Source organism: Perca flavescens, chromosome 13, assembly GCF_004354835.1.
Source record: "Perca flavescens isolate YP-PL-M2 chromosome 13, PFLA_1.0, whole genome shotgun sequence".
Taxonomy (NCBI): Eukaryota; Metazoa; Chordata; class Actinopteri; order Perciformes; family Percidae; genus Perca; species Perca flavescens.
This window is the reverse complement of record NC_041343.1, coordinates 2,399,407-2,424,913: the sequence shown is the minus strand read 5'-3', so window position 1 is coordinate 2,424,913 and position 25,507 is coordinate 2,399,407. Positions and strand designations below refer to the sequence as shown.

General features: G+C 40.0%; 1 protein-coding gene across 3 annotated transcripts in view; it reads left to right on the top strand.

The window, feature by feature from the left end:
- The first annotated feature begins 3,505 nt into the window (after nt 1-3,505).
- alcama (activated leukocyte cell adhesion molecule a) overlaps nt 3,506-25,507 on the top strand; it is a 78,209-nt gene continuing 56,207 nt past the window's right edge. For 2 of the 3 annotated variants that reach the window (XM_028594983.1, XM_028594981.1), the window contains exon 1: nt 3,506-4,638. In XM_028594983.1, the coding sequence (XP_028450784.1) occupies nt 4,581-4,638 (58 nt within the window). In that variant the 5' untranslated portion in view covers nt 3,506-4,580. The remainder of the gene's footprint in view (nt 4,639-25,507) is intronic. The other variant, XM_028594982.1, reaches the window with a different exon arrangement.

Here is a 25,507-nt window from a genome sequence, read left to right as displayed (position 1 = left end):
GGTATAGCCATGAAGAGGAACAGTGACATAGGCTTTTCTTTGGAAAACCACAAAAGAGGGTGAGCTGAAAAATATGTATATTACCAGCTGGTTCCATAGCTGTATTTCTTTGGAGGATTCTTATATTATCCACCCACTGTTCTTTATGGCATGTTCATTTTGTTATAATCAAGCAAAAGAAAATGAGAGAGGAAAAAAGATAGTTGGCAGCAGAGGAGGTATAGAGGTAAAAAAAGGATCAACTTAAAACTTTAGTAGGCAACAGCCTACATTCACCTACCCAGGAGATGAGAGAATAGATTTTTGGAAAGTATACAAAACAATGGAATAAAAGTATATGATTACTCCTTACTAACACGTAGTCTGTACTACTTCGGTAAAGTTAAACAGAAATTGGCAGATTCGCGGGTTTGCGGTTTAATAAATCTTAGATGAAACGTGTTACTTACACAATAGGACCGTAGGAAGGTAGACAACAAGCTACAACCCGGTTTTCATCCGAAAGAACCGTCTACTTATGTGGATGAATACAATGCATCCCTGTGAGCGTTATGCTTTCAGCCGAGCGTCTAAGGACCTTCTGCAAAGTGCAAAACCAAAAGTAGATACAAAGATAAAATTCAACAGCTTCACTGTCATTGAGCCTAGCTCTTCCAAAATCACTCCACACATCTATGGCCTCCCTCTGAACATACTACACCCGCTAAGTTTTGAAAATCTGACTCTGCCTATTTATAATGTATTTTAATTTGGAAAAATGTCAATACCGTCAATGCCATTGAGTCTAGCTCTTCCAAAATCACTCCACACATCTATGGCCTCCCTCGGAACATACTACACCTGCCACCTTTTGAGAATCTGGCTCAACCTATTTTTTATGAATTTTTTTATGGGATAACATCCAATAGCTTCACCGTTAGTGAGGCTTGTGCTTCCAAATTTACTCCACACATCTGGGGCCTCCCAAAAAACATACTACACCTTCTTATGTTGGAAAAGTAGGCTCAGCCTATTTTTTTATGAATTTTTATATGGGATAACATCCAATAGCGTCACCGTTATTGAGCCTAGTGCTTCCAAATTTACTCCACACATCTGGGGGCTCCCTACCAACATACTACACCTTCTTTTGTTGGTATAGCAGGCTCTGTCTATTTTTAAAGAATTTCTATTGGTGATAACATCCAATAGCTTCACTGTTATTCAGCCTAGTGCTTCCACATTCACTCCACACATCTGGGGCATCCCTACCAACATACTACACCATCTTATGTAGGTATAGCTGGCACTGTCTATTTTTAAAGAATTGTTATTGTAGGAAAATGCAAAAGCTTCACTGTTATTGAGCCTAGTGCTTCCACATTCACTCCACACATCTGGGGCATTCCTACCAACATACTACACCATCTTATGTAGGTATAGCTGGCACTGTCTATTTTTAAAGAATTGTTATTGTAGGAAAATGCAAAAGCTTCACTGTTATTGAGCCTAGTGCTTCCAAATTTACTCCACACATCTGGGGCATCACTACCAACATACTACACCTTCTTATGTTGGGAAAGCTGGCTCAGCCTATTTTATATTATTTTTTATTGTGGATAACATCCAATAGCTTCACAGTTATTGCGCCTAGTGCTTCCAAATTTACTCCACACATCTGGGGGCTCCTTACCAACATACTAGCCTACACCTTCTTATGTTGGGAAAGCTGGCTCAGTCTATTTTTTATTTTTTTATTTTTTGGAGAAAAATGCAATAGCTTCACTGTTATTGAGGCTAGTGCTTCCAAATTTAGTCCACACATTTAGGGTCTCCCTATCAACATATTACACCTGCTAATTTTTGAATAGCTGGCCCAGGCTATTTTTTATGAATTTGTATTGTGAAAAAACTCAATACCATCAATGTTATTGAGTCTAGCTCTTTCAAAATCACTCCACCAATGTAGTGTCTCCCTATCAACATATTACACCTGCTAATTTTTGAACAGCTGGCCCAGGCTATTTTTTATGAATTTGTATTGTGAAAAAATTCAATACCATCAATGTTATTGAGTCTAGTGCTTCCAGATTTACTCCACACATCTAGGGCCTCCCTCTGAACATACTACACCCGCTATTTTTGGAAAATCTGGCTCAGCCTATTTATAATATATTTTAATTGGGGAAAAATGTAATGGCTTCACTGTTATTGATCCTAGTGCTTCCAAATTTACTCCACACATCTAGGGTCTCCCTATCAACATACTACACCTGCTGTACCTATTTTTTTAAAGTAAGTGCTGTAGTACAACCGGAAGGGGGCTTTGTATGTGTGGAGTGATTTGGGAAGCACTAGAATCAAAAAGAGTGAAGCTATTGAATTTTTCACAATAAAAATACATAAAAAATAGGCTGAGCCAGCTTCTCAAAAAGCGGCGGGTGTAGTATGTTCAGAGGGGGCCCTAGATGTGTGGAGTAGATCTGGAAGCACTAGACTCAATAACATTGATGGTATTGATTTCTTTCACAATAGAAATTCATAAAAAATAGGCTGAGCCTGATTCTCAAAAAGTGGCAGGTGTAGTATGTTCAGAGGGAGACACTACATGGTTGGAGTGATTTTGGAAGAGCTAGACTCAATAACATTGATGGTATTGAATTTTTTCACAATAAAAATACATAAAAAATAGCCTGGGCCAGCTATTCAAAAATTAGCAGGTGTAGTATGTTGATAGGGAGACCCTAGATGTGTCGACTAAATTTGGAAGCACTAGGCTCAAAAACCGTGAAGCTATTGGATGTTATCCACAATAAAAATATTTAAAAATAGACTGAGCCAGCTTACCCAAAATAAGAAGGTGTAGTATGTTGGTAAGGAGCCCCCAGATTTGTGGAGTACATTTGGAAGCACTAGGCTCACTAACAGTGAAGCTATTGAATGTTATCCACAATAAAAATATTTAAAAATAGACTGAGCCAGCTTTCCCAACATAAGAAGGTGTAGTATGTTGGTAGGGAGGCCCTAAGTATGTGGAGTGATTTTGGAAGAGTTAGACTCAATAGCATTGACGGTATTGACATATTTCACAATATAAATTCATTATAAATAGGCTGAGTCAGATTTTCAAAACTTAGCGGTTGTAGTATGTTCAGAGGGAGGCCATAGATGTGTGGAGTGATTTTGGAAGATCTAGACGCAATAGCATTGACGGTATTGACATATTTCACAATATAAATTCATTATAAATAGGCTGAGTCAGATTTTCAAAATTTAGCGGGTGTAGTGTGTTCAGAGGGAGGCCATAGATGTGTGGAGTGATTTTGAAAGAGCTAGACTCAATAGCATCGACGGTATTGAAATTTCTCCAAATAAAAATATATTAAAAATAGACGGAGTCAGATTTTCAAAACTTAGCGGGTGTAATATGTTCAGAGGGAGGCCATAGATGTGTGGAGTGATTTTGGAAGAGCTAGGCTCAATGACAGTGAAGCTGTTGAATTTTTCTCTTTGTATCCACTTTCGGTTTTGCACTTTGTAGACGGTCCCTAGACGCTCGGCTGAAAGCTGAACGCTCACAGGGATGCATTGGATTTATCCACATAAGTAGACGGTACTTTCGGATAAAAACCGGGTTGTAGCTTGTTGTTTACCTTCCTATGGTTAGATAGAGCTGCCTATTGTGTAAGTAACACGTTTCGCTTATGATTTATTGAACCGCGAACCCGCGAATCTGCCAATTTCTGTCTAACTTTACCGAAGTGTCTGTACTCCGTAACATTACTTAAATCATCTAGGATTTTTGCTTCAAAATAGTCAGTTTAGCTGTTAAGGTTCTAAACATTTCTTCTGGGGGGAATGCCGCCGAGACCCCAAAGCCTATACTGTATATGGGCAATGGTCTGAAACTAGAGCACAGATAACATGGCAATCTGTTTGGGAGTGGGAATCTATTCATGAATAACAAGTTGATTTGCAGTGTCTTAAACTACCCCATAGTCTGCATGATGCATCATCTCAACCAATAGCCTAATATTTTGTCATTCATCAGATAAGCCTCCTCCTTGTTCCCAGAATGATACCGAGATTCTTCTGTGTGATTTGTCTTGGTGATTTCTGATTTGTGATAATACTGTCCTGTTGGCAAAAGTTGCTGTAGTCTACTTTACATGCCTTTTATTGTTTCGTGAATGCCTCAAAAGCTCTACACTTCCACAACGTCATATCAGGCTACGCTGAACAAAAAACAGACTTTTAACTCTAGCATTTGAGGTTTAGTTTGCTGACCTTCACGTGCTGTCGGAGTGTCCATATTTCCGACAGTACCTCAAGGCGACATCGACAGGAGCAAAAGCCCCAAGCCCCTGGGAACTTCCGTCTCCTCCTCCTCCGCCTCCTGTCCTCGCAGTCAGCTCGCTGGATTTCACCTGCGCTCCCTCACCGAAACTGCTTGGTATGTTTCGAACTTTCCACGCCTCTTCCAAACAAGAGTGACATATCTGCTGGCCATATTTGTACAGCTCAGACCGACTTCAACTCCTCATTTCTTAAAGCTCACCAGAGGTATCCACAGACCCGTAGCCTTCAGTTTCGGTTTAAGGATGGACTCCGCTGCCTACCTATTGCTGGCTTTCGTGAGCGCCGGGACGCTTCTCCAAGGTAAGCCAAGTTATTTTATGTAGTAACAATACCTTTCAGAATAGTTTGGACACGATATACGGTGTGTGGTTTTACATAGGTAACTTAGTCAATAGCCTTTAGCTGCTGTAGCCACGTTATGTGTTCTTTAACGTTACTAGTATGTTGGCGGTTATAGCCTGAATGTTAGCTTAATACCTGCAGGGTGAAGCAACCTACACCTGAAGTTACCGCTCTTGTTTTATGACTGTGTAGTAGGCTACCGATGTGTCAACATGTATATGCTACTTCTTTTTACGCTTGTTTGGCTGTAGTGACAGAATAACTAGTAACGTTACGTGGTGGAAATCCATCATTGGTTTCGAGGGCTTTCCCAAATGAAGAAATTTAGCCATTTTCCGTTAAAAAAAACTAAAAGGAAAGTGTTGGCGAATAGGCGCGTAGATAAACTAAAAGTCTGTATCGTCATAGTATCTCTCGGCCTATGGATTCATTAAGAGCTCTGCCAGCTTTAAATGTTGGGCAAAAATCTTCCTGTAAATAACAGGTGGGCAAACTGAATACAGGTGGGTTTACCATCCGCGATCCTCCTAGCCTCTTAAAGCCAACTCCCTGCCCAAACAAACAGCCCCCCACCCCGCATCGCTCTGTGGAGCAGCCATCTGATTCCATGGAGCTGGATTTGAACCCTGGGCTTTGTTTCTAATTAAGGATGTGGTTGGTTGAATTCCAAGCCTCTGTTTGTGTGTGTTAGGTGTGGCTGTTGTGTGTGTTTATTATTGGGTGTGTTTGAATGGGTCTGAAGAGGCCAGAGATAACACACTTCCACATCAAATTACTTTGTCATTCAAGTCAAGTGATCTTATGTGTTTTCCCTCTCAAGGACTAAATGCTGTGGACTTGTATTTGAATTGATTGTATTTGACTCTTGTGTGGGATAATGTAACTTCTAAGAAGAGTAGGCCATAAAAAGCAACTGAACATTCTCGTTAAATTATACTGGGGGGTACAACCTGGAGCATTTCAAAAAAGCCCCATGGGGCTAGCAAAGCACTATTTTGGGAATCAGTGGTTTAGCCCTGTATAATCTCTGATGCTGATAGGGAATGGCTTTTCTTGTTGAGAAAAACAGGGGCTGGGCTCTGAAAGAGTTCAAACACTATCACCAGCGCTGGCACCACAGACTCACATTGTCTTGTGTCACTAGACAGGATAAGTCAGAATAGATATCCTCCCAGCTCTTATCTCTGAGTTGTGTCTGTGTCACTGGCCATCTCTCATCGTTCACAGAGCTGCTCTTTGTCAGGGTGACTGGAGGGTGGGTGGCTGAGTGGGTGTGTGTGGAGGGAGGGGGTGATTGGTTCTTGGTGTACTCACTACAGCCAGGGTCACCATCTCCATCACTTGATGATTCTGGCCTGTCTCTGGATCAGTGACTTCACAGGAGGAGGGAACACTTTTTGGGGGGTGGGGTTCACATTTCATTCATGATAAAATCCATATTTATCCTCCACATGATGACAGATATAAGCACACTAGATAGCAGCTGAAGTCAGTTTCCAGCTTGATCTGTAGCATTCCTCACATCAAAGAGGGAATGCTTTCAAAGGGACTTTCAGACTCAGAGGTTTGAAGCCATGGGAGGCTTTTCAGGGTGACTTTAGAGTGGTAAGCTGCCAGCGCAGATGTGAGGGGGTACTGCAAAGTGTGGGCTGTTGGAAAGAAATGTAGAGGTGATTGGTAAACACTGTTTAGAAAAGTCATCATTAGTGACAAATAATTGCTTTTTAAGAGAACAGGTTTTTCACATTAGGAGTGTAATGCAATTGAATTAAGAGCACTTTCACATGATTCAGTAAGGCCCCCTGTGTGTTAGCAAGCATTTTAGGTTGAAGTGGCATTTTATCTCTGCAGTCATTTGTAATAGTACTATAGGTAATACAAGAGCCATGTGGCTCCAAAAATTTGAACCTCAATCAACAAAATGACCCCTTACCTTCAGGACATGCATAGGCATGCATGCAAGCACACATTCCTGGTTAGATTACTGCCGTATGTCTACCTCGTGATTATTGCAGCAGAAGTTAAAATGATTGTCACATGATAACTTTCTAGAGTTGTGATAATGTGTCTCATAGTAATATCAACCACTGTGCAGTGTTCGGTGTCTTATAAGCCTTCAAACTCATGGATCTTTTACTCAAACTGGACTTCCTGGGTCATATTTTATGACTCATTGGTAGGCTACCTGAAGCAACACCAACACAGCCCCTTGCTTTGTTTTTGTCTGAACGCCCACGAAGCAATCAGTACTCCATAATAGAGATCTGAAGTCCTGTCCACTTTTATAAGATGGCCTTTCTTCGACTAACCTCAGATAGTGTAGGTCTGCTGTATTTCTCTTTCATTTTCCTGTCTTAAAAGCTGGAAAATAATAGTGTGGTTTTATTTCCATTATTTTGGCTAAAACTGCAAGGTCCTAAGATTTTACTGTTCAGTAGAGCATTAGAGAAACTGTTTAACTAGAATAAAGATCATTGACAGAAACTTTCAATGATGAAGCAGAGAGAGTGTGAAGTAGTAAGCAGAAACTCACCCTGAGGTGAGGCGGGACTTTGGCTCCCTGTTGCAGGCCAGATTGGTTTTAGAGTTGTCACTCTTCCCTCTGTTGTTAGTATCACAGACCAAAACTCAATTATTGCAACAAAGGGATTCTACTAAAAGATAAGTTTGAATAAAATGTAACTGTAAGTTTTTAATTTTGTCCTGTTTCCGGCCAGTAAAGAAAATCTAAATGATTATTGCTGTAAAAAAAAAAAAAAAAAAAAGTCCTGCTACTTGCCACATATTTAGTAACTACCAGTTATTTACGCACTTTACAAATCTACTAAATGTTGCCAGATAAACAATGAATTGTCCCAGTGTCTTAACCATCTTATTGTACTAGCATTATTTAAATGTACCATTTTTCATTCCAATCACAGCACTTTTCTCAGAGGACTCAGCCTAGAGCTGGGAAATATGGAGAAAATCAAATATCACGATACTTTGACCAAATACCTCAATGTCGATATTGTAGGGTTGACTTTTGGTGCTTTCACAAAAATTGTACACAATTAGACTTTAGATAATGAATCATCAGTAATGTGGACATAATGACTAAGTGGGTAAAGGCAAATAATAGAACAGCTGTCAGCCTGGTAAATTTAGAAAATGACATCACTTTACTGTAATGCAGCCTTTAAAACCAGGAACACTTGTGTCAAATCATGATATTACGATATCCCAAATTTAAGATGACATCTAGTATTATACTGTATATCAATGTCGATATAATATTGATATATTGCCCACCCCTAACTCAGCCTCCATTACAGTACCTGGTCCTTTGCTGTCGAGCTTTGATCCTTTTTGAGCATGGATTATAATTCATTCCAGTTAGGCTGTGATTATATTCTACACAAGTGCTTTGAAATGGACCAAAGTACCCTATCCTCAGGTTGTGAATAATAGGCATATAGGTGAAGCTCCCCTAAACCAAACTGTCCTCCTTAAAAAAAGGGGTAGATAAGATAATGGGTGTGGTATGCCGTTGTACTTTTAGTTGCTTTAGCTCGGGGGATGGGATTGTTTGAAATGCTATCACCAACTGCCCCGACCTGTAAAACACCTCGTCTTTTTCTGGAGGGAAAAAAATACCTTTGTGGGAGTGGGTGGTTGTGAGGGAGGGGGAGGAGTGTGCGTGGATATGTGAAGAGAGAGAGAGAGAGAGAGAGAGAGAGAGAGGGGGGGGCAGCTACCCTCAACTGCCTTCATCCAACAATCCCAATAGCCGATTTCTGAAAGGTCACAGTGTGTTTGAAGAGCTGGCTAAATCTTTCTGTCCGATGGCTTTAGTTTGATCTGTTATTCAGAAAGCCCTGTTCAGCCACGTCACATAAACATCCCATAACTTGCTATTGTCATGTGAAAGGGGTTAAAGGTTTTCAAGGTTTCTCTATGGGTCCATCTCCCATGAGCTGCTGGTGAAATTATTTAAAAACCCTGAGTGACAGTGTTCTAGCTAAACGGAAGGCTGTTTTAATTCAATTCTTTAAAAAAGCTAAGGCAGCTTGGGATGTCATGAAGATAATATCACCAATCAGAAGAAATGTTGGTGTTAAAATGTGGTCATGGTATGAAGTCTACAGTAGGGTAATGCATCAGTGATTCAGCGCTACAGTCTTCTTACCAGAGGGCCTGATTTTCTCACTCGAGCTGGATTAATGTTTTAGTCAGCAGCCTTGACAGGCAAAATGTGGATCTTTTTAATTAACTGAGTTGTTTTTCCCTCATTCGCATGTGAATGCAAACATACTGTTGAATAAATAAAGATCTGGAAAACACACATGGAGGCTGAAATGCAATCAGCAAGCAAGATGATTTTGCACACAGCTTCATTATAAACTCGAACTTCATAACTTTAACTTCTTGGAAATGATTTTCCTTTCCTTTTTCTGCATTAGAAATAATTTAGATTCTGTTTTTATACAGAATTATTAAAAGTTGCATTTTACTTAAAGCAATACATGGAAACTTTTCATCTTCAATTAGCAGCAAGAAGATCTAGTGTAGGAGATCAGGTATCAGGTAAAGCTCACAGAGCCATCATGTTTGCCTGGCCAAGCGGTGAGGCTTTATGACAAAGCACCATGAGGTAACCTCTCACCACAGTTTCATAAACTCACAACACATAGTATGTTCATGGCACACTGTGTTCAGTGGCACCTATTTATGTTTAGGTGAAAGTACAAAGTACTAGAGCAAAGTAGGGGTGCACCGATCCGATATTTGGATCGGGTATCGTCACCGATATTGACAAAATAGCTGGATCGGTGGATCGGAAAAATTAACAGATTCACTCCGTCGCAGCACTGGGACCCTTGTTAACTGCGTACCCTTTTCATTCATGGTAGTAACTTCATAACACAACAATTGATAACCCACAACTAACTCTCTTTAAAAGGATAAAACACCATAGCATATAACAATTTGAGACAAACAGTTTCTAACACTAATAATTTTACATTTACAAATGTAGCTACACCACCGAATGGCATGCTGGGTAACATTACAGCTGCTACCCCAGCTAGCCAGGTAGCATAACAGTCTGTTAAGCTGGGAGAGGCTCCGGTCGCTACTACACATTCAAGAACCGAGAAGAAAGTTAGCTAGAGGATGAAGAAAGAGCGGAGATACACCAGAACAACGTGTGCTCAAGAGAGGAGCCGTCTGTTGTTCCCAAGTTTTTTGTTTCTAACAAATCTGACATAATTTAGCCACTGTTGTTGCCCGTCGCTCTAACGCAGGGGTCGGCAACCTTTTTGATATGAAGTGCCCTTTTCAAAATTTCTTGTTTATTAGTGTGCCATGTTAACATTAATTTTTTTTATGACATCACATCAAAATGTAATATCCAGGGAATCTGTAATAATCAGGACCTTGTAATTATTATTATTATTATTATTATTGTATATTATTATTATGGAAACATGGTTTTAGTATGCAGTCCTGATTGGTGGAAAATGGGCTGACAAAAATATCACTGTCAAAGAGCCTGAAGCGAAAAGTTGTGGAAAAGCCCAGCTTTAATGACGAATGGACTGATAAGCAGGTCCTGTATGCCTCATTTTCAATGAAACGATGCTGTGGCAAAATAATAATAACCCAACCAGCATCATTATCAAGAATGAAGAACACGAACATAACGATTGCGTCATTCACATGCATATTAAGTAGCCACATGTATTTGTTTTGGTCTAATAATGCATCCATATTTACCCGGAGAGGATGGTTTCTTCAGACAGCTTAAGTTCATAAGAATTTGTCCAAATTTCAAGATTCCCTGCAAACTAAGAAAAATAGACTACAAACCGACAGCTTTTCTTTTAGCTTGTTTTGTAAAAATTCGCTATTTGCAGAGTAGAGCTGTGTTTGCGTAAAACAGCGCAGTGGACTAGAGTGGACTGAGCAGACCGAGCAGATTGAAATATCGCTTTCTACATGTTGATGCCGGTCTACACAGCTGAGTGCACTGATAAGTATTGACTTTTAACTCACGAAGGTTTAATTGTAGCCTCCTTACAGTAACGAGACCAGCGTTAGTTCATCTGCCCCAGCGGCCGTTGGTAATCCTCTTTGTATTGTTCCCAGTCAGAGATATGAGTCAATCAAACTACCGTAAATAACAGGTCGCGCACAGGCGCCGATTTATGTTTTCCTCCGTGGGTGCTCACAAGCGCACACAGTTTAAAAAAAAAAAAAGTAGTCAACAATATTTGCATTTCAGAACCTCAGGAAATGGACAGCGGCCGACACGAACACACACGCCGTAAAGTAAGCTAGCTTTCAACTCAGGACAGCCCACTTCTCACAGATAGGACCGGAGATGAGAAGTTTAATTATAAATCAATGCCACCGACATGACCAATCACACTATGACAGACGCTCCACTTAGCACCACCTGCAATGTTTAATATTAAATTAATATAAAAATGAACTGGCAGTATGGCACACGTGGGTGCCCAGTATTTTTCGTGGGTGCTCAAGCTCCGGAGCACCCACGGTATCGGCACCTATGAGGTCGGCAACTGTGAACGTTGTAATTTGGCATGTGGATGAGAGAGTGCTTCAGCATTTCAACCATGATTTCAACACATCAATAACTCTCTTGCACACATATTGCCAGCGTGCCATTGGTTAAGGTCCCGCGTGCCCATGGTGGCACGCGTGCCTAAGGTTGCTGACCCCTTCTCTAACGTTACTCGGCCGTGCTAACGTTAGACGTGTCACTTCAAGCATGCAGCGGAGCAACATTATGAACGCAATCCACCTCCGGTCCCGATACAGACTGTTGAGAAAGACGGGTTCAGAGCAATGATTAAAACACTGGATTTAAGATGTCTTGCTTCGATGAAATATGTCCGCCAACCTGCTAACGATATTCAAACAGCGGAGCTCCGTTCACTCGCCCACTACAACAACACTAGCTACAACCTAGCTAACTTACCTGTGGCCAAGGTAGTGTTTATACAACTAGCTTACAACTATTTAGTTTTGAAAGGGAAACACAAAGTTAAAGTTGTTTGTATGTGTATTCATTCGATTTGAGTTTATTTTACTACTTTGCAGTTTGCAAAATACAAATAGTTTAGCTTCTGTAACTGTTTCATGGATTCCCCTTCATATAACGTTATTGTATAATGTCGTGGAGCCAAACCCTTCAGTAATAAAAGCTTTTAGTAAACATGATGACATTAACATGTTTTTGAGATATTCTATGTACTCCTGACAGTAGAATAAGCCATTATAAACCTATATAAAGGTGGCTCATTATTATTTATTTAAATTTATTTTAAGAAGTTTGATTACATTATATTTTCGATTTGAATGCACAGTTCTTTTTTAAATAACAAATAAGAATTCAATACATTACATCTGTTATTTTGTCTTAGTTAGGAAAGTAATGTTTAGTTGGGAAAGTCTGGTGCCTTTAGTCACCTTTAGTGCCTTTAGTTAGTAAGGTATAAGGTGGAAGGTATACAGTTTATTATTAATTCAGCAACGGTAGCGGATCGGTATCAGGTATCGACAGATACACAAAGCCCTGGTATCGGTATTGGGACTGAAAAAGTCGGATTGGTGCATCCCTAGAGCAAAGGGAGACTAATGATAGAAGAGAAAACCGAAAACAGAATCAGGCCATCTTGACAATATATTTGCTCAGTGGGGATTAATCTTCTCAGTCCCTTTTGTCAAGGTAAGAAGTGTGTCTAATGCTGGGGCCTCACATCATGCTAGCTTGTGTGTCGGGCAGTACAGTGGGCTTCCCCCGCTGCAGTTTTCAACAACTCCCCCAACAAAAAAATGCACCTTACTCACCAAAATGTCCAGAATCAACCAGCAACAGTAGCTGAAACTAAATGAGATCATAGGTAAACCCACACACACACAGACACGTGCAACTTCCCACATGAGGCAGTATGACTCATGTTGTCCTGGTGAGTGTCAGGTTGTTTCCATTCTGTAATGATCTCATAGTGACAGTCATTTTTCAAGTCCATGGAACTGCATCAAAACAAGAAGTGAAACGCTGTGTTGATTGAAATTCAATGAAGTTTACCTTGCCCAGAACAAACTCTGTGGGGAAATGCTCACAAAATGAGGCAGCAGGGAATGAAAGCAGTTCTAACTTAACTTGTGTTATCATGCTTATGCATTCTGATTGACTCCGTTGTTGACGGTCAAAACAAAAGTCAAGCAGTGTGTTCTCAATTTAATCTTAGGACTTTTGTTTTACCAGTAATATTTTTTTTTATCACTGGTAGAATTGTAAGATTAAAATGTCTGCTCATTGATGGAAGAACTGTCCCTGGGGACAGGATGAGTCTTATTTCCTCTGCCAAGCTCAGGAAGACTTGTTAAAAATAACCTGGGTACTGAGGGGTTCTTAGATTATCTATTAAGGAATGTCATTAGACAGTAATAGGGAGTGACAGGAAAGCTTGGTGGCTGGGGGTGTGGGGCAGTTCAGTTTCCATTTAAAGGGGAAAAAAAAGAAAATACTAGAAAGTCCCAAGCTGATGGTGTTGATGATTGGTAGCAGAACTCATAACCATAAAAACTTTTTGCACTAAAGCAGCGTGAAGAAACATCTGTTATTCTATTACCTTTCTGCAACAAGTTTGGACCCTGCTGATGGTGATCGGCTGAAGAAAGCTCTTGCCTCCCACCGTGTCTGCAACCGTTAAATGGAGTCGTAGCTCAAAATGTAGCTCAAAATCCTCAGGGAAATCTACTTTCTTAATCCACCTGGAACCACACCTGTTACTGTACATGAAAATTAAAATGAAAGTTTTATCATCAAGATTGTTATATTTTTAATTGGCGGTCAAAGGAAAGCTCATGAATGCGGTGTTTAAAAGATTTTTTTTTTCTGTATGCGTGCGTGCGCGTGTGCCTGCGCGTGTGTGCGCGCGCGTGTGTGCATGTGTGTAATTAGGGTCCTGAATACATGAGTTTGGAATGAGCATACGGTGCACAGAAACTATTATTTATGTAGGTAAAAGATTATTCCTACCCAGAAGCCCCAGAGAGCCACTGAGAAGCTCTGTTAGATACACTTTAAATAAAAGATAGAATAAATGTATTTGCAATGTGAAGCTCACTTTGTAGTTGCTGAATACATTAGCCAACTGGTAGAGAGAAGGTGTGGAACTGAATGTGAAGACACTGATCTGTTCGGAGGGCAGGTTAGGCGCACAGACCAATCTGGTGAATTTTGGCTTATATTCTGTACTGAAACTAAACCTGATAGTGAGGACTGGGACAAACTGTGACTTATTGAGCTGACATACAAGTCTCCACCCCTTAGCTGAGATATTTGTACGACTCAGCTGATAGCTGTTGTTGAACAGAATAAACCTCCTGGGATCCTGTTAGATCTCACTTAAAACACAAAAACATCAATAGCCATAATGGATGCCTTCACTGAGATTGTACTCCTATGACCAGTGATCATTATTGCAGCCTTAGATGTCAGTTAGCCGTGTGCAACTGAGAAGACCCTAAAAGGAACCAGAGAGGAAAAAAAGCTCTTTTACCACTGAGTTGATGGAGGTCTGGAGAAAAACCAGTCAGCAGCGCTGCCCTCCCTGGAGATTTCTTATGCTTTTGACTACAGCTGGCTATTGAGCCAAAACTGAGGTAAAATTAACTTAGATGGGATTTATGGGAACAAAATAGCCTGGCCTACGGTCATAGACCATTTATTAACCATCTGTTTATCCAATCAACATTAGAAAGATGAATGATAGCCCAACAAAGTCCATGAAGGAAAAGAACACTGCCGGAGAACTCCAATCTATGAAATCCACACTGAGCAGCACAATAGTGATTAAACATTCTGTACAATGGAGAAATATGAAAACACCAAATTTTAAGTTTATTTAAATATTTATCACATACTTTCCCAAACATTTAACAGTTACCTTTTGATACCACACAAACCACTCTTCACACTGGCATGAATTAGATCCACTGCACAGCACCTATTTAAACAGAAAAAATGTCACGTTTAAAGCTGGTTGGCCAGAGTTGAGTTCTCATTAAAACTATGACTGGTGTGTTACTGCACACTGTTACTGTTTTTAGCCTGATAGCCCTATAGCATTATGACATGAGTATGCCTGATATTTGAGATGCAAGCATTTGACCTGTTGTTTGACCTGCATTTATGAGAGGTTCAGGTCAGCTATGCGAGCTACTACAATAAATGCTAGTACTTAATAATGAACTCAGTGATAAGCTGCTTCATTCTTTTTTTTTTTTTTTTACCGGTAATTATTTTTTCTGAAACTTCAAGTCCACCTGATGCAGATTTGCTGAAAATTGGCTACACAGGGTGTATATTTTATCTGCCTGAAGCTTATGTTTTTTTTTTAAGCCGGTCAAAATAACTGTGGCATTTAAAAAAAGACAGGGATAGCCACTCTTTTCAAGATAATTAGATTTCTCAGCGAGACGTCTGCTCTGTGACTTCCTCCAGCTTTTATTTCACAATATTTCATTTCTGCACAGGCAGATTACAAGTTTGCAGACTAATCCTGGACATATTAAACCAGCTGAATTTGACAGAGAAGCATGTATCTGCATGCCAATATATAGTGTGGCACAGTGTATATGTAGGCAGAGCGCCAACATGCCTAGGGGGCAGAGGGCACAATGCTGTGCATTGGACTAATACTGTATAGGCATGGCGATGTGGAGTCTGTGTTGCAACTTCTGCCTTGCCAACAGAGTGGTGGCTGACAACGTGAGTCGCTGAGGAGACAGGAAAGTGGGTCATGTTGACATTGTTTGCTACTTTAAGTGGCTTCACAAAGCAAACATTAATCTTGTGTTTTCCCCTGAGGGTTCCTAATACTTGATGAAAGCACTACAGTTGTAGATGGCCCTGTTTGTGTTAAACCACTTCCAGCTAAAGTTTCACCACCTACCAAGTCTCCAGCTCTCAGATTGTTTGTAAGCATAAGAAATAATGGTGCTGTTGCTATTGAATGTTGTAATTCAACAGACAAGATGCTTTGGACTCAACAGACTGACTTGAAGGAGCCTGCAAGGGTTTAAACTACAGCTTACAATGCAACCACATGCTCTCTTAATTAGGATATGCCACTGAAGACATGATGAATAATTTCTGACTTCTTTTATTGTGAAATATTTCATGTCTTGTCTTACTTTTTGGGTTGTGCAGAGATTAAGAGATGCTGGGGGAAAGGTACAGCTACACTCTTGGTATGAAACTTTGGGTAATTAAAACAACAATTTATGTGGAGGCAAGTGTTGTTGCCAAAGCGGCTGTTATTTTTTACACAAATGATGAACACAGCTTAATGCATGAGGTAGTAAACGTCGAGATGAGAGGAAGTTTCAGCTGCATAAATGTATCTCTTTGTTTCCAAAGACATAAATGCTGCAACATTAATAATTAGCTGTTAGGGACAACTTGGAAATAACACAAAAAAAACACTTAGATGCACAGGTGTGCATCAGTGAGAACCTGATCATACAACGTGGTAGACGCAAAGTGTAAAAGGACCTGTGGACCTGCCCTCTGGAAGTGTGTGTGTGTGTGTGTGTGTGTGTGTGTGTGTGTGTGTGTGTGTGTGTGTGTGTGTGTGTGTGTGTGTGTGTGTGTGTGTGTGTGTGTGTGTGTGTGTGTGTGTGTGTGTGTGTGTGTGTGTGTGTGTGTGTGTGTGTGTGTGTATAAATATTATATATATAATATATATCCTTTTTTAACTTACATTTTTTATCTTCATTATGCTCGATGTTGAATATGCTTCATTTTTTTATTCCTCATTTTTATATAAAGCACATTAAGTTTCTCTGTAATGAAATGTGCTCTATAAATAAAGCAGCCTTGCTGTGCCTTGCCTTGCCATGGGAGTCTTAAGATCTGGCTTAAGGCCACATTGAAAAGAAGACCCCGTTTTCCGAGTGAATCGTGCATTTTGGATGTATTATCGTATTCTGTTAGTAGTTTGTCAGTGTTTTTGTTCCTGCATGCTGCCTGCTCCTATATCCCCGGCTGTCTCGAGCTCTCTGCAGCGCTGTTGCCTTTTATAATAATGTTATTTTTAGTTTCATAAAACGTCCCAGAATTCAACAATGTAGGACATTAGGCTACTACAAAACTTCGTGCTCTTATGTCATCTGCTTCTGTTATTTATAAGTTTCGCATTACCAGAGCTACAGAGCTGTCTGGAGTTGACGGTGAAATGAGTGGTCAAAACAGTTTCATTTCCTATAAGTTCTTCACAATAAAAGTCCTCCATTATTTATTTTTTGTGATACATTTTTTATTAGCACCTTCAGACATACAAAAAAAATTCCACAACGTGTGACAGGTAATGTCAGATGGCACACAGAACAAAGAAACACAAAGACAAACAAGAACAAAGACCCTCTCCCACCCCCACCCTCTGCAGTCTCAAGGAAAGTCCTCCGTTATTTTATTTAATTATTTTAATGCTTTTATTATGAAGCAGCAAAATTAGAAAACGTTGGGGCTTCATCAGCAGTGACGTAACGCAACTCCTATAAGTGAACATGAAATGTAAAATAAAGCAGTTATAATATAAACTAAACTTCAAACCACAGAGATCCAGTTAGAAGCTACAAATGTACTGAGAGCTGAACACACTGAGACTTTTAAAAACAGCTTAAGTCAGTAGATCTCCTCATGTCGAGACCCTTTTATATCTAGTCGATGGTCGGCACACAGACAGGCTGTTGGCAGCGCTTTTTCATTTTTCACTTGATTTATGTGAAAGTAACAACTGACATTATGAGCCTATATGCAAACGAGAGAGAAATGATGTACGTATTTATTTGCATATAGAGCGGGGAAGTGAGCTCCGATGATAAGTGGTCACCGAGGGTGCTTTTGGAGACACATTCTACAGACGGGTGAAAACATACGAACCTAGAGTGGTCCACTTCCAATCAGATCACTCAGATCGGATTTTAATACCAGGTCAGAACAGGCCCGAAAAGGCATCGCTGTGAAGCATTGGTTTGTTTTCATATTCCTCTTGCATGAGCTAGACCAACTGGGAGCTTCTAACTTTAACATCCTATCTGAGCCGACTGCAGTTGTGTGATATAAACATGAAAGATGTGTCTTCTCTGCAGGCAAAAACTGTTCTTTCAATTTTTTGAAATATTTTTAACGCACAAGGATTTTAAAACAAAACACAAAACGATGTCAAAAATCGAAACTTTAATTCTGAATAAAAAAGTCAGATAGAACCTTAACATTACAGTGTCACAAAATTAAAATCTTTATTCAGTAGAATTCATGAGGCATTTTGTAGTCTATAACACGATGTTGACACAATTCCCTCTTTTACTTTTCCCTAAACACCCTCCTGTGGGTGTGTTTTGCTGTTATCCCTCCAGCATGCTGCTTCTGCTGGTAATCTGAAACCTTAAGCAGCCTGAAACCCTGGCTTTTGGTTTTAAAGCTGACAGACACCTCTGCTTGTGAAGCCGTTGCTTATACAACATGATGCTTCACATATGACTTTAGTTGTGGATCACTAGCTCTGGTGCTTCTCATGTTTCAGTTCTGTGAAGTAGGAATGCTACCCGGTCTCATCCTCATGTTCACACAATCTGCTGGAGTTTCACATTAATACCTCTTAAGGGAATTACCACTGAACTTCAGTTTTGAAGTCTCTCATTACTATTCACGGAACATTTAGATCTGTAGTTATTGAGCATTAAAGTGTTGAAGACAAAGGGGTTGTCCCTCCCTCTGATCTATGATGACACATGGTAGCCCCGTAGAGAACAAAGCTGAAAAGATGAAAAGGGTGTCACAGCTTCTATTGGCACCATATTATAATATAAGGCACACCTGAATGTTATAATTGAGACAATTATCATTACATTTTAGTTATCGTTGTTTCTGCTGCATTTTCCGGACAGACAAAAAGGATCCATTATTATATTTGAGTGATTGTCTATATCTAGGATTTCAGCCATTTGACACATTTCAATCTTTCTCCATAACTCTTGTGGTGCGTTTATGTGCTAGTGGAATATTTGACATTTAGAGAAGTGTTAGATGTTGACAGCAGTTTGGGCTCTATCACTGGTCTTCTAGTTATTTTTGCTTTCATGTTTGAAGCTGTGGCTGAATGTCTTTGCATCTTTGTCATGCATCATATTGAAGTGCTACTCTCTTTTAAGGAAGGACTCAAGCTCACTTTGGACTGTTTTATTTTTGGAAGCTTTCCTTTTCAGTAAACAGCGCTTCAAACTGGAACACCTAGCACAAGGAGAAAATTACAGGTCTTAAGGTCTTAATCTGGAGCACAGCCGCCAACATTAGAATGCTAAGAGTTCCATGGTACAATTGATTTTCAATAAACATGTAGGTCTATGCCAACCTCATTGCTGGGCTTTGTGAAAAATGTGGCAGAAGGAATTAGAAATGGTTGCACTACGCACCTCGCCATCAAGAATTTGGCATTCTCTTTTAGACGTGTGTTATCTGGAGCTACACTGTTTGTTTACAAAGTCCTTACAGTAATTGAGAGGTTATTTCTTTGAATGGTGCTAAGACCCACAGTAAAGCCTGGCATTGTGCTTGATATAAAGTTGTGTTTACTGCCATGGGCCTGTCTCAGTGAATCCACTTTGCTAGCCTTAGGTGTTGTTCTCAGGGTTCGTACGGGTGCTTGAAATCCTTGAAAATGCTTGAATTTTGATGTTGTGTTTTCAAGGTTTGAAAATTGCTTGAATTTTGGATAAAATGCTTGAAATTGTAACTGTATTTCTTTCACAACAAATGCCTAACTTACTGAATAGTTTGTTTATTAAATGGAGAAATACAATGTTGGAGAGCCTAAAATTAAACCTGCTCGCTTCTGCATGTGTGACTGCGATCTGCCACCCTACGAGTTGCCTCTTGTAAAGTCTGCAAAAAAGACATGCAGCTTTTCACAATGGGCGAGTCTGCCCTCTCGAGTCACATGAAGTAAGTTTCAAGTAAGCCAACTGAAGTAGTACACGTTAGCGTCAGTTAGCGCTTATTTGTTTACGCTAGTAACTTCTAGCTAGGAATTCGCAGGCTAAGTGACTGAGAGAGACACTTGGTGTGATAATGTAGCTAATGTTAGTATTGTATGTCCGTTATGGCACGTTCATTTGTGGAATATGTAGTGAACATAGCCAAAGTTACATCACATTAACTGTAACGTAACTACCTGCAATTAAAACCTGCAAACGTTAGCCCGGTGTATAACAACGATCGTTGGTTGTTCAACAGAAATCATCATACAAGTAGCCTACTGTAAGGTTGAGGATGGCCTTATGCAATATTTGCACTGCTCTATTCCAGTAGATAAATGTGAACGTGTGATTGTAAACTGTCTCAGATTTTGTTCAAACCTTGTCTATATCAAAAATGTGTCCCAAAACCAAGGCCTGTAAAATATTTCTGTTCAAATCCTATGTCTTCATATTTTTAGCCCTTGAAATTACTTCAGGTTTACAGCCTGAAAATCACATTATCTGGGAAGTAATATTTGGACATTAATTCATAGGTTGGAAGACAACCTATGAATTAATGTCATCCTTGTACGGCATGCCCTAGATTTGGAAAAAAGTGTGAAAGGATTAAGGGTAGCATAAACTTTGAGCAAAATCTAAGAAGGTGCACCACCTTTTTTCCTGGATTTTGACACACAATGACCCAGCTGCATGTCATTTGGCTCAGATCCTCCCACTCAGTGCTCCTCTCCATAGCTGTCTTACTGTATGTTATGTTATGAACCATGAAGAGGTTAAACATTTTAAAGGTGATAATTCAGAGTTAGTGAAGTGAACCTGTCGGTGATTTTGTTTGGTGTAATTGCTTTTACATTGACGAGGACCACAATGGAAATAAGTTTGTAACTTTCTTGCGTTATCCTCGGCAGTTCTGTTAAATGTGCAATATCACTGTGATGGCATCTTGTTATGCATTTATTTCTGTTACTGTCTAATCAATCAAATCAAATCAAAAAGACTCAGGCAGGTTAGATAGCAAGCACAGTCTACTTAGACAGTGATAAATGAAAAATAAAACTTGTGTTTTGCTTAAATATCTGATCCTTCTGCTATTACGAAACACAATTTTGGCTGTTTATAGTATTATGTCTTAATGTGACAAAAACACTAAATAATAATTTTGACTATGTATTGCCATATATTTTAATTATTAAAATTAATAAAAAATTAATTTAAAAAGCTTTAAAATTGACCTTGAAAGTGCTTGAAAAGTGCTTGAATTTGACCTTGGAAAAGGTGTACGAACCCTGTGTTCTTTTCCTTTCTCTGACTAGCCCCTGTTTCTCTCTCTTCCATATAGCAGACATGATTTCCTCTGATTGGAGAAGCATTTTCACAATTGTACTGCAGTTGTTCTGTTATCTGTGCTTGGGTTAAATCCCCCCATCTAGACAAAGCCTTACAAAGAAACTACCAAATTTTGTCGAAGGTTCATGGTGGGCAGTGCATGCAGATGTGCAGTGGCCATTAGCTCCCATGACCTCTGCTACATTTTTGTTTTTATTTGTTGTCATTTTGCCTTTGTTAGTGGAGCACATATGGCCTATGACAGAAATACACTCATCAAGATTTGGAGAAGGAAGCGTGGGGATTGGATTAAGTGTAGTGGTTCTTCAGATGATCGCTTCCCACAATATCTTCTGACCACCCAGCCAGAACAGTCGGACCAAGTGCCACAGAGAGCGGTGTGACTCCCCCAGGAAGAGAGCCAGGGAAAAGAGCTAGCCTGGCCCAGCTTTAGGGTTGGGTACCGAACCCTGTACTTTTACCGGCACCAACCGAATCACAAACTACGTCGGCTCAGCAATTTTGTTAAATTCACCGTGAGTGACGCAATGCCGATAAAGTGGTTTCAAGTGTGGTTACACTTTTTGAAAACTTCACGTAGACACCATTCACTGTGATATAATATTAATGGCGAGCCGAAAGCAGTCACGGTGCTGTTGAAGTTACACTTCCTGTGGGACAAGCAGGCACAATAGTGGTTTCTATGCCATGGGGACTGAATGACTGACTGGCTGAGGCTGTAAGACAAGGCAACTTTATTTCTACAGCACCTTTCTTCAACAAGGCAATTCAAAGTGCTTTACATGAAACATTAAAGAGCAGTTAAAAACGGTCATGATGAAAATAAAACCGGCTAAAAAAGAATATACAAATACAAGAATAAAAGTTGAATAATTATTCAATTTAATAGGTTGTAGGGACGGGTTTGGGAGGAGAGAGGGAGGTGTTTTATTTTTATTTAATTTCTGTCAGTGTAAAATATTCTAAATAAATAACATAATGTTCTAAGTAAATAGGATAAATAGGTTTGGAATTATTTTTACAATTGAAATATTTCTTTTGTAATTACAGAGGGAAAGTACCGAAAAAAAAAGTACTGTTGGGTGCCGGGAACTGAATTTCAGGTACTGGTATCGGTACTTATATTGGTTCAGATGCGAAAAGTACCCAACCCTACCCAGCTTGGACCTAGGGCTGGATGAAATAGGACATACATGAAGTGCTGCACAGGGAATTACAGGCACTGCGCCAAAGCCTGGGATTCAGTCAGGACAAAATAGACACACTCACAAGGGAAAACAAATCGCTGCAACACTTCTCACCTCTGTTACTGCCTAAAAGAAAGCCATGAAAGAGACTACTCTGGATTAACAAGCATGCAGCATGAGAGACAATCAATGAAGAAATGCATGACTAACACAGCTCAAACTACCTGCAGAGACTGTCAACACCACATTCCACTGTGTACACTGTCTGGGACTGAATAACTCCCAACAACCAGCCGCAGCCAATCATAGTGAAGTTTGAGCACTACAAACAAAAAGAACCAGTTCAACGACAAAGGAGACGACTATGAGGAACACAACCTTTTCCCTCACCCTCTCTTTCTCTCTCTTACACCTCCCTCTCAGCCACGCAGACATGTTTCTCAGTCTCAAGAATGCAAAGAACAGACTTGTGTTCTTGGGGAGAACTTTCTTGCTGGTTGTTCTTGGAAGAGTACACAAAGTACACAAACCGCTGTTAACAGTTTGAGACGATGCGTTGTTGCTGTTGTTGCGCGACACCCCCAGCACCTTGAGGCTACCTGCAGTGCTCCAAAATAACAGCTAGAAATAAAAACCTCAATATAACCTAGGGCTGGGCGATATAGCTGAAAACTGTATCGCGATATAAGTGTTTCATATTGGTCGATATCGATAATTATTGATATTTTTTATGACCTACAGTATTTAAAATAAGGACCAGGAGAAAAATATATTAAATTTAAACATTTTTATTTTAAACTTAACCTTTCTCTGATTATAATCCCCTCAGTTATAAAGCAGGAATGTCAACACAACCATGGAAAACACTAAAATAATTAAAATGTAAACATAGGTCTAAAATCACAATGAACACTTAACAATTATCTCTTAACATTAAGGTGCAAACTTAAAGAATAAGTAAGAAATGTTTCATAAAGTGTAATAAAATAGTGCAAAATGTTAAATATAAGAAACCTGAGAAACTATTTTCTGCAGGTTTAGTACTAGTTTGGTAACCTGGCTTCTGAACAGACATGTCTGCCTCCGTTATTTCTTTGTAGCGTTTAGTAAGGTGCTGATGCAGAGTACCTCTCCATGGTGGTCTGCTGCTTGTGCGGTGTAGCAGCTGCAGATGTTGTTGGACGTTGATGGCGAATACGGCTGTGCTCTAAAGTGTGAGCGCGGCTAAGGTGGTAAAACTAGTTTGTGGTAGTACCAGTGTTGGTGGGGACGACGGTCTGACGACATTGGTCTGTCTACGGTCACACTTATAAAATCCCCAAAAACTGCCATACTGACTTTTGTTTTATCAACAATTTCCTCGCTCGCTGGCACTCACACTTTCCACTTATCACTCCACGCCGGTTCTGTTATTGAAGAACACGAGACAGCGATGTGGCGCAACCAAACTTGATACTGTTACATGATTGGCTGTTAGAGTGTCACTCCCTACGTCGCTAGGTTACCAGAGAGCGAGTGCCTTTGTTCATGCAACCAAACTTGCTTCACAATCTCTGGTTTCTTCTGATGAAGAAAAACAAATTATCGAACATTTTATCGACCGCATTTTCTATTGATATTGATTACGTGTCTATCGCGAGACATATCGTTATCGTTTTATCGCCCAGCCCTAATATAACCACTTTATATATATATATATAAACAAGCTCCAGACAACAAAACCTCATAACATTACAACTATTGCAATAATATTGAAAAATAAAACTTATTGAGCTTTCATTTTTTGGTTTATGGTTTAGCGCAAACACCCCTTACTTATTCAAAACAGTGGAATGCGATCCCTACTAATATTAGTGGATTAGTCAGTTTAAATTTAAAAAAACAAGCATGCTTCTCTGAATGGGTATGCACTGGCGTGTCATAGGTGTCTCTATTAGTGTTCTGATGTGGATTATTATTTTTATATTATTGTAGTGTACTGTATATGCCTAATGTATAGATGTCATACATGTTATAATTTAAACAAGTCTCCCGAAGAGAAACTGGTATCTCTCTCCCCCGCGTGCGTGCGTGCGTGCGTGCGTGCGTGCGTGCGTGCGTGCGTGCGTGCGTGCGTGCGTGCGTGTGTGGGCCACAGAAGATGACGTTTCACATGGACACAAGAACACAAGTCCATAGAAGAACACAGATTGAGAAACGGCCACAATCTCCTTATCCCTCCTCTTTCTCCATATCTCTCTATCTCATTCTATTAAAAACATTCACTCAATTATTATTCCCACCAAAGATTAGATTACTCCTTCTGACTCTATCTGCAAGAACCCCTCATGAACTGGAAATCAAGGAACACCATACAGGTACATACACTGGGAAAACTTACTTAAGGGTCTGTAATAGAAATAGCCTGGGATTGCCTCTACTCTGCTCTCACAGACCTTTCCCCAAGGGAAATACCTAAGTTTTTTTCACGGCCACATGCACCCACATGCATGCACGGCCGGCCACAACAAAGAACAGAGAAGCTCAGATTATAACACACAGTGGGAGTGTGACTTTCTCTGCTCAGGACGCCATTACTCCACTATGTCTTTACAAAGAAAATATTTGTTTGCTGCTATGTTAATGGTTTAAAAGATTTAGTACAGAACTTTTAAAAAAAAGTATCTACCATCAAAAACAGAACAGAACCCCACTGCATCTGGTCCTGACCTGCTGTACCCTGCTGTTCTCTGCTCTGAGGCCAGGGGTATTAAGGGCTCATTTTAACTTTGGGACTGGATGAGAACCACTGAAAGCTCTGCCTCTGTTGTCCTTATTGAGGAAATACCAGGGTGATCTCCTATGGACCCGTCAGAGATTACACCCGCCTCTCATGGTAGTCTCAGCACTCAGGTATATTTCATCCTGGACTACCATCTATTTGAGACTCGAGCAGCAGTGTGTAGCAGCAGCAGGAGCAGCTCATGAATCAGTTTCTCTGACATTTCTTTTTCTCACTCCTCTATTGCTGAAAGCCGGTAAGGTTTTTCCAAGTGTTTTTACCACTGATAAGAAAGAAGGGTGGGATTTCTGTTTCAAGGGATACTTTTGGGAAGATCTATATCTCTCTCCACCTGGTAGAACAGGTGAACACACACAGTCACACTTTGTTTGACACTGAGACCGATGCATGCTGCCATGGGAATGATAATTATTAACTGTTAACCAATAAAAGGAATTTTTAAAATACGTGT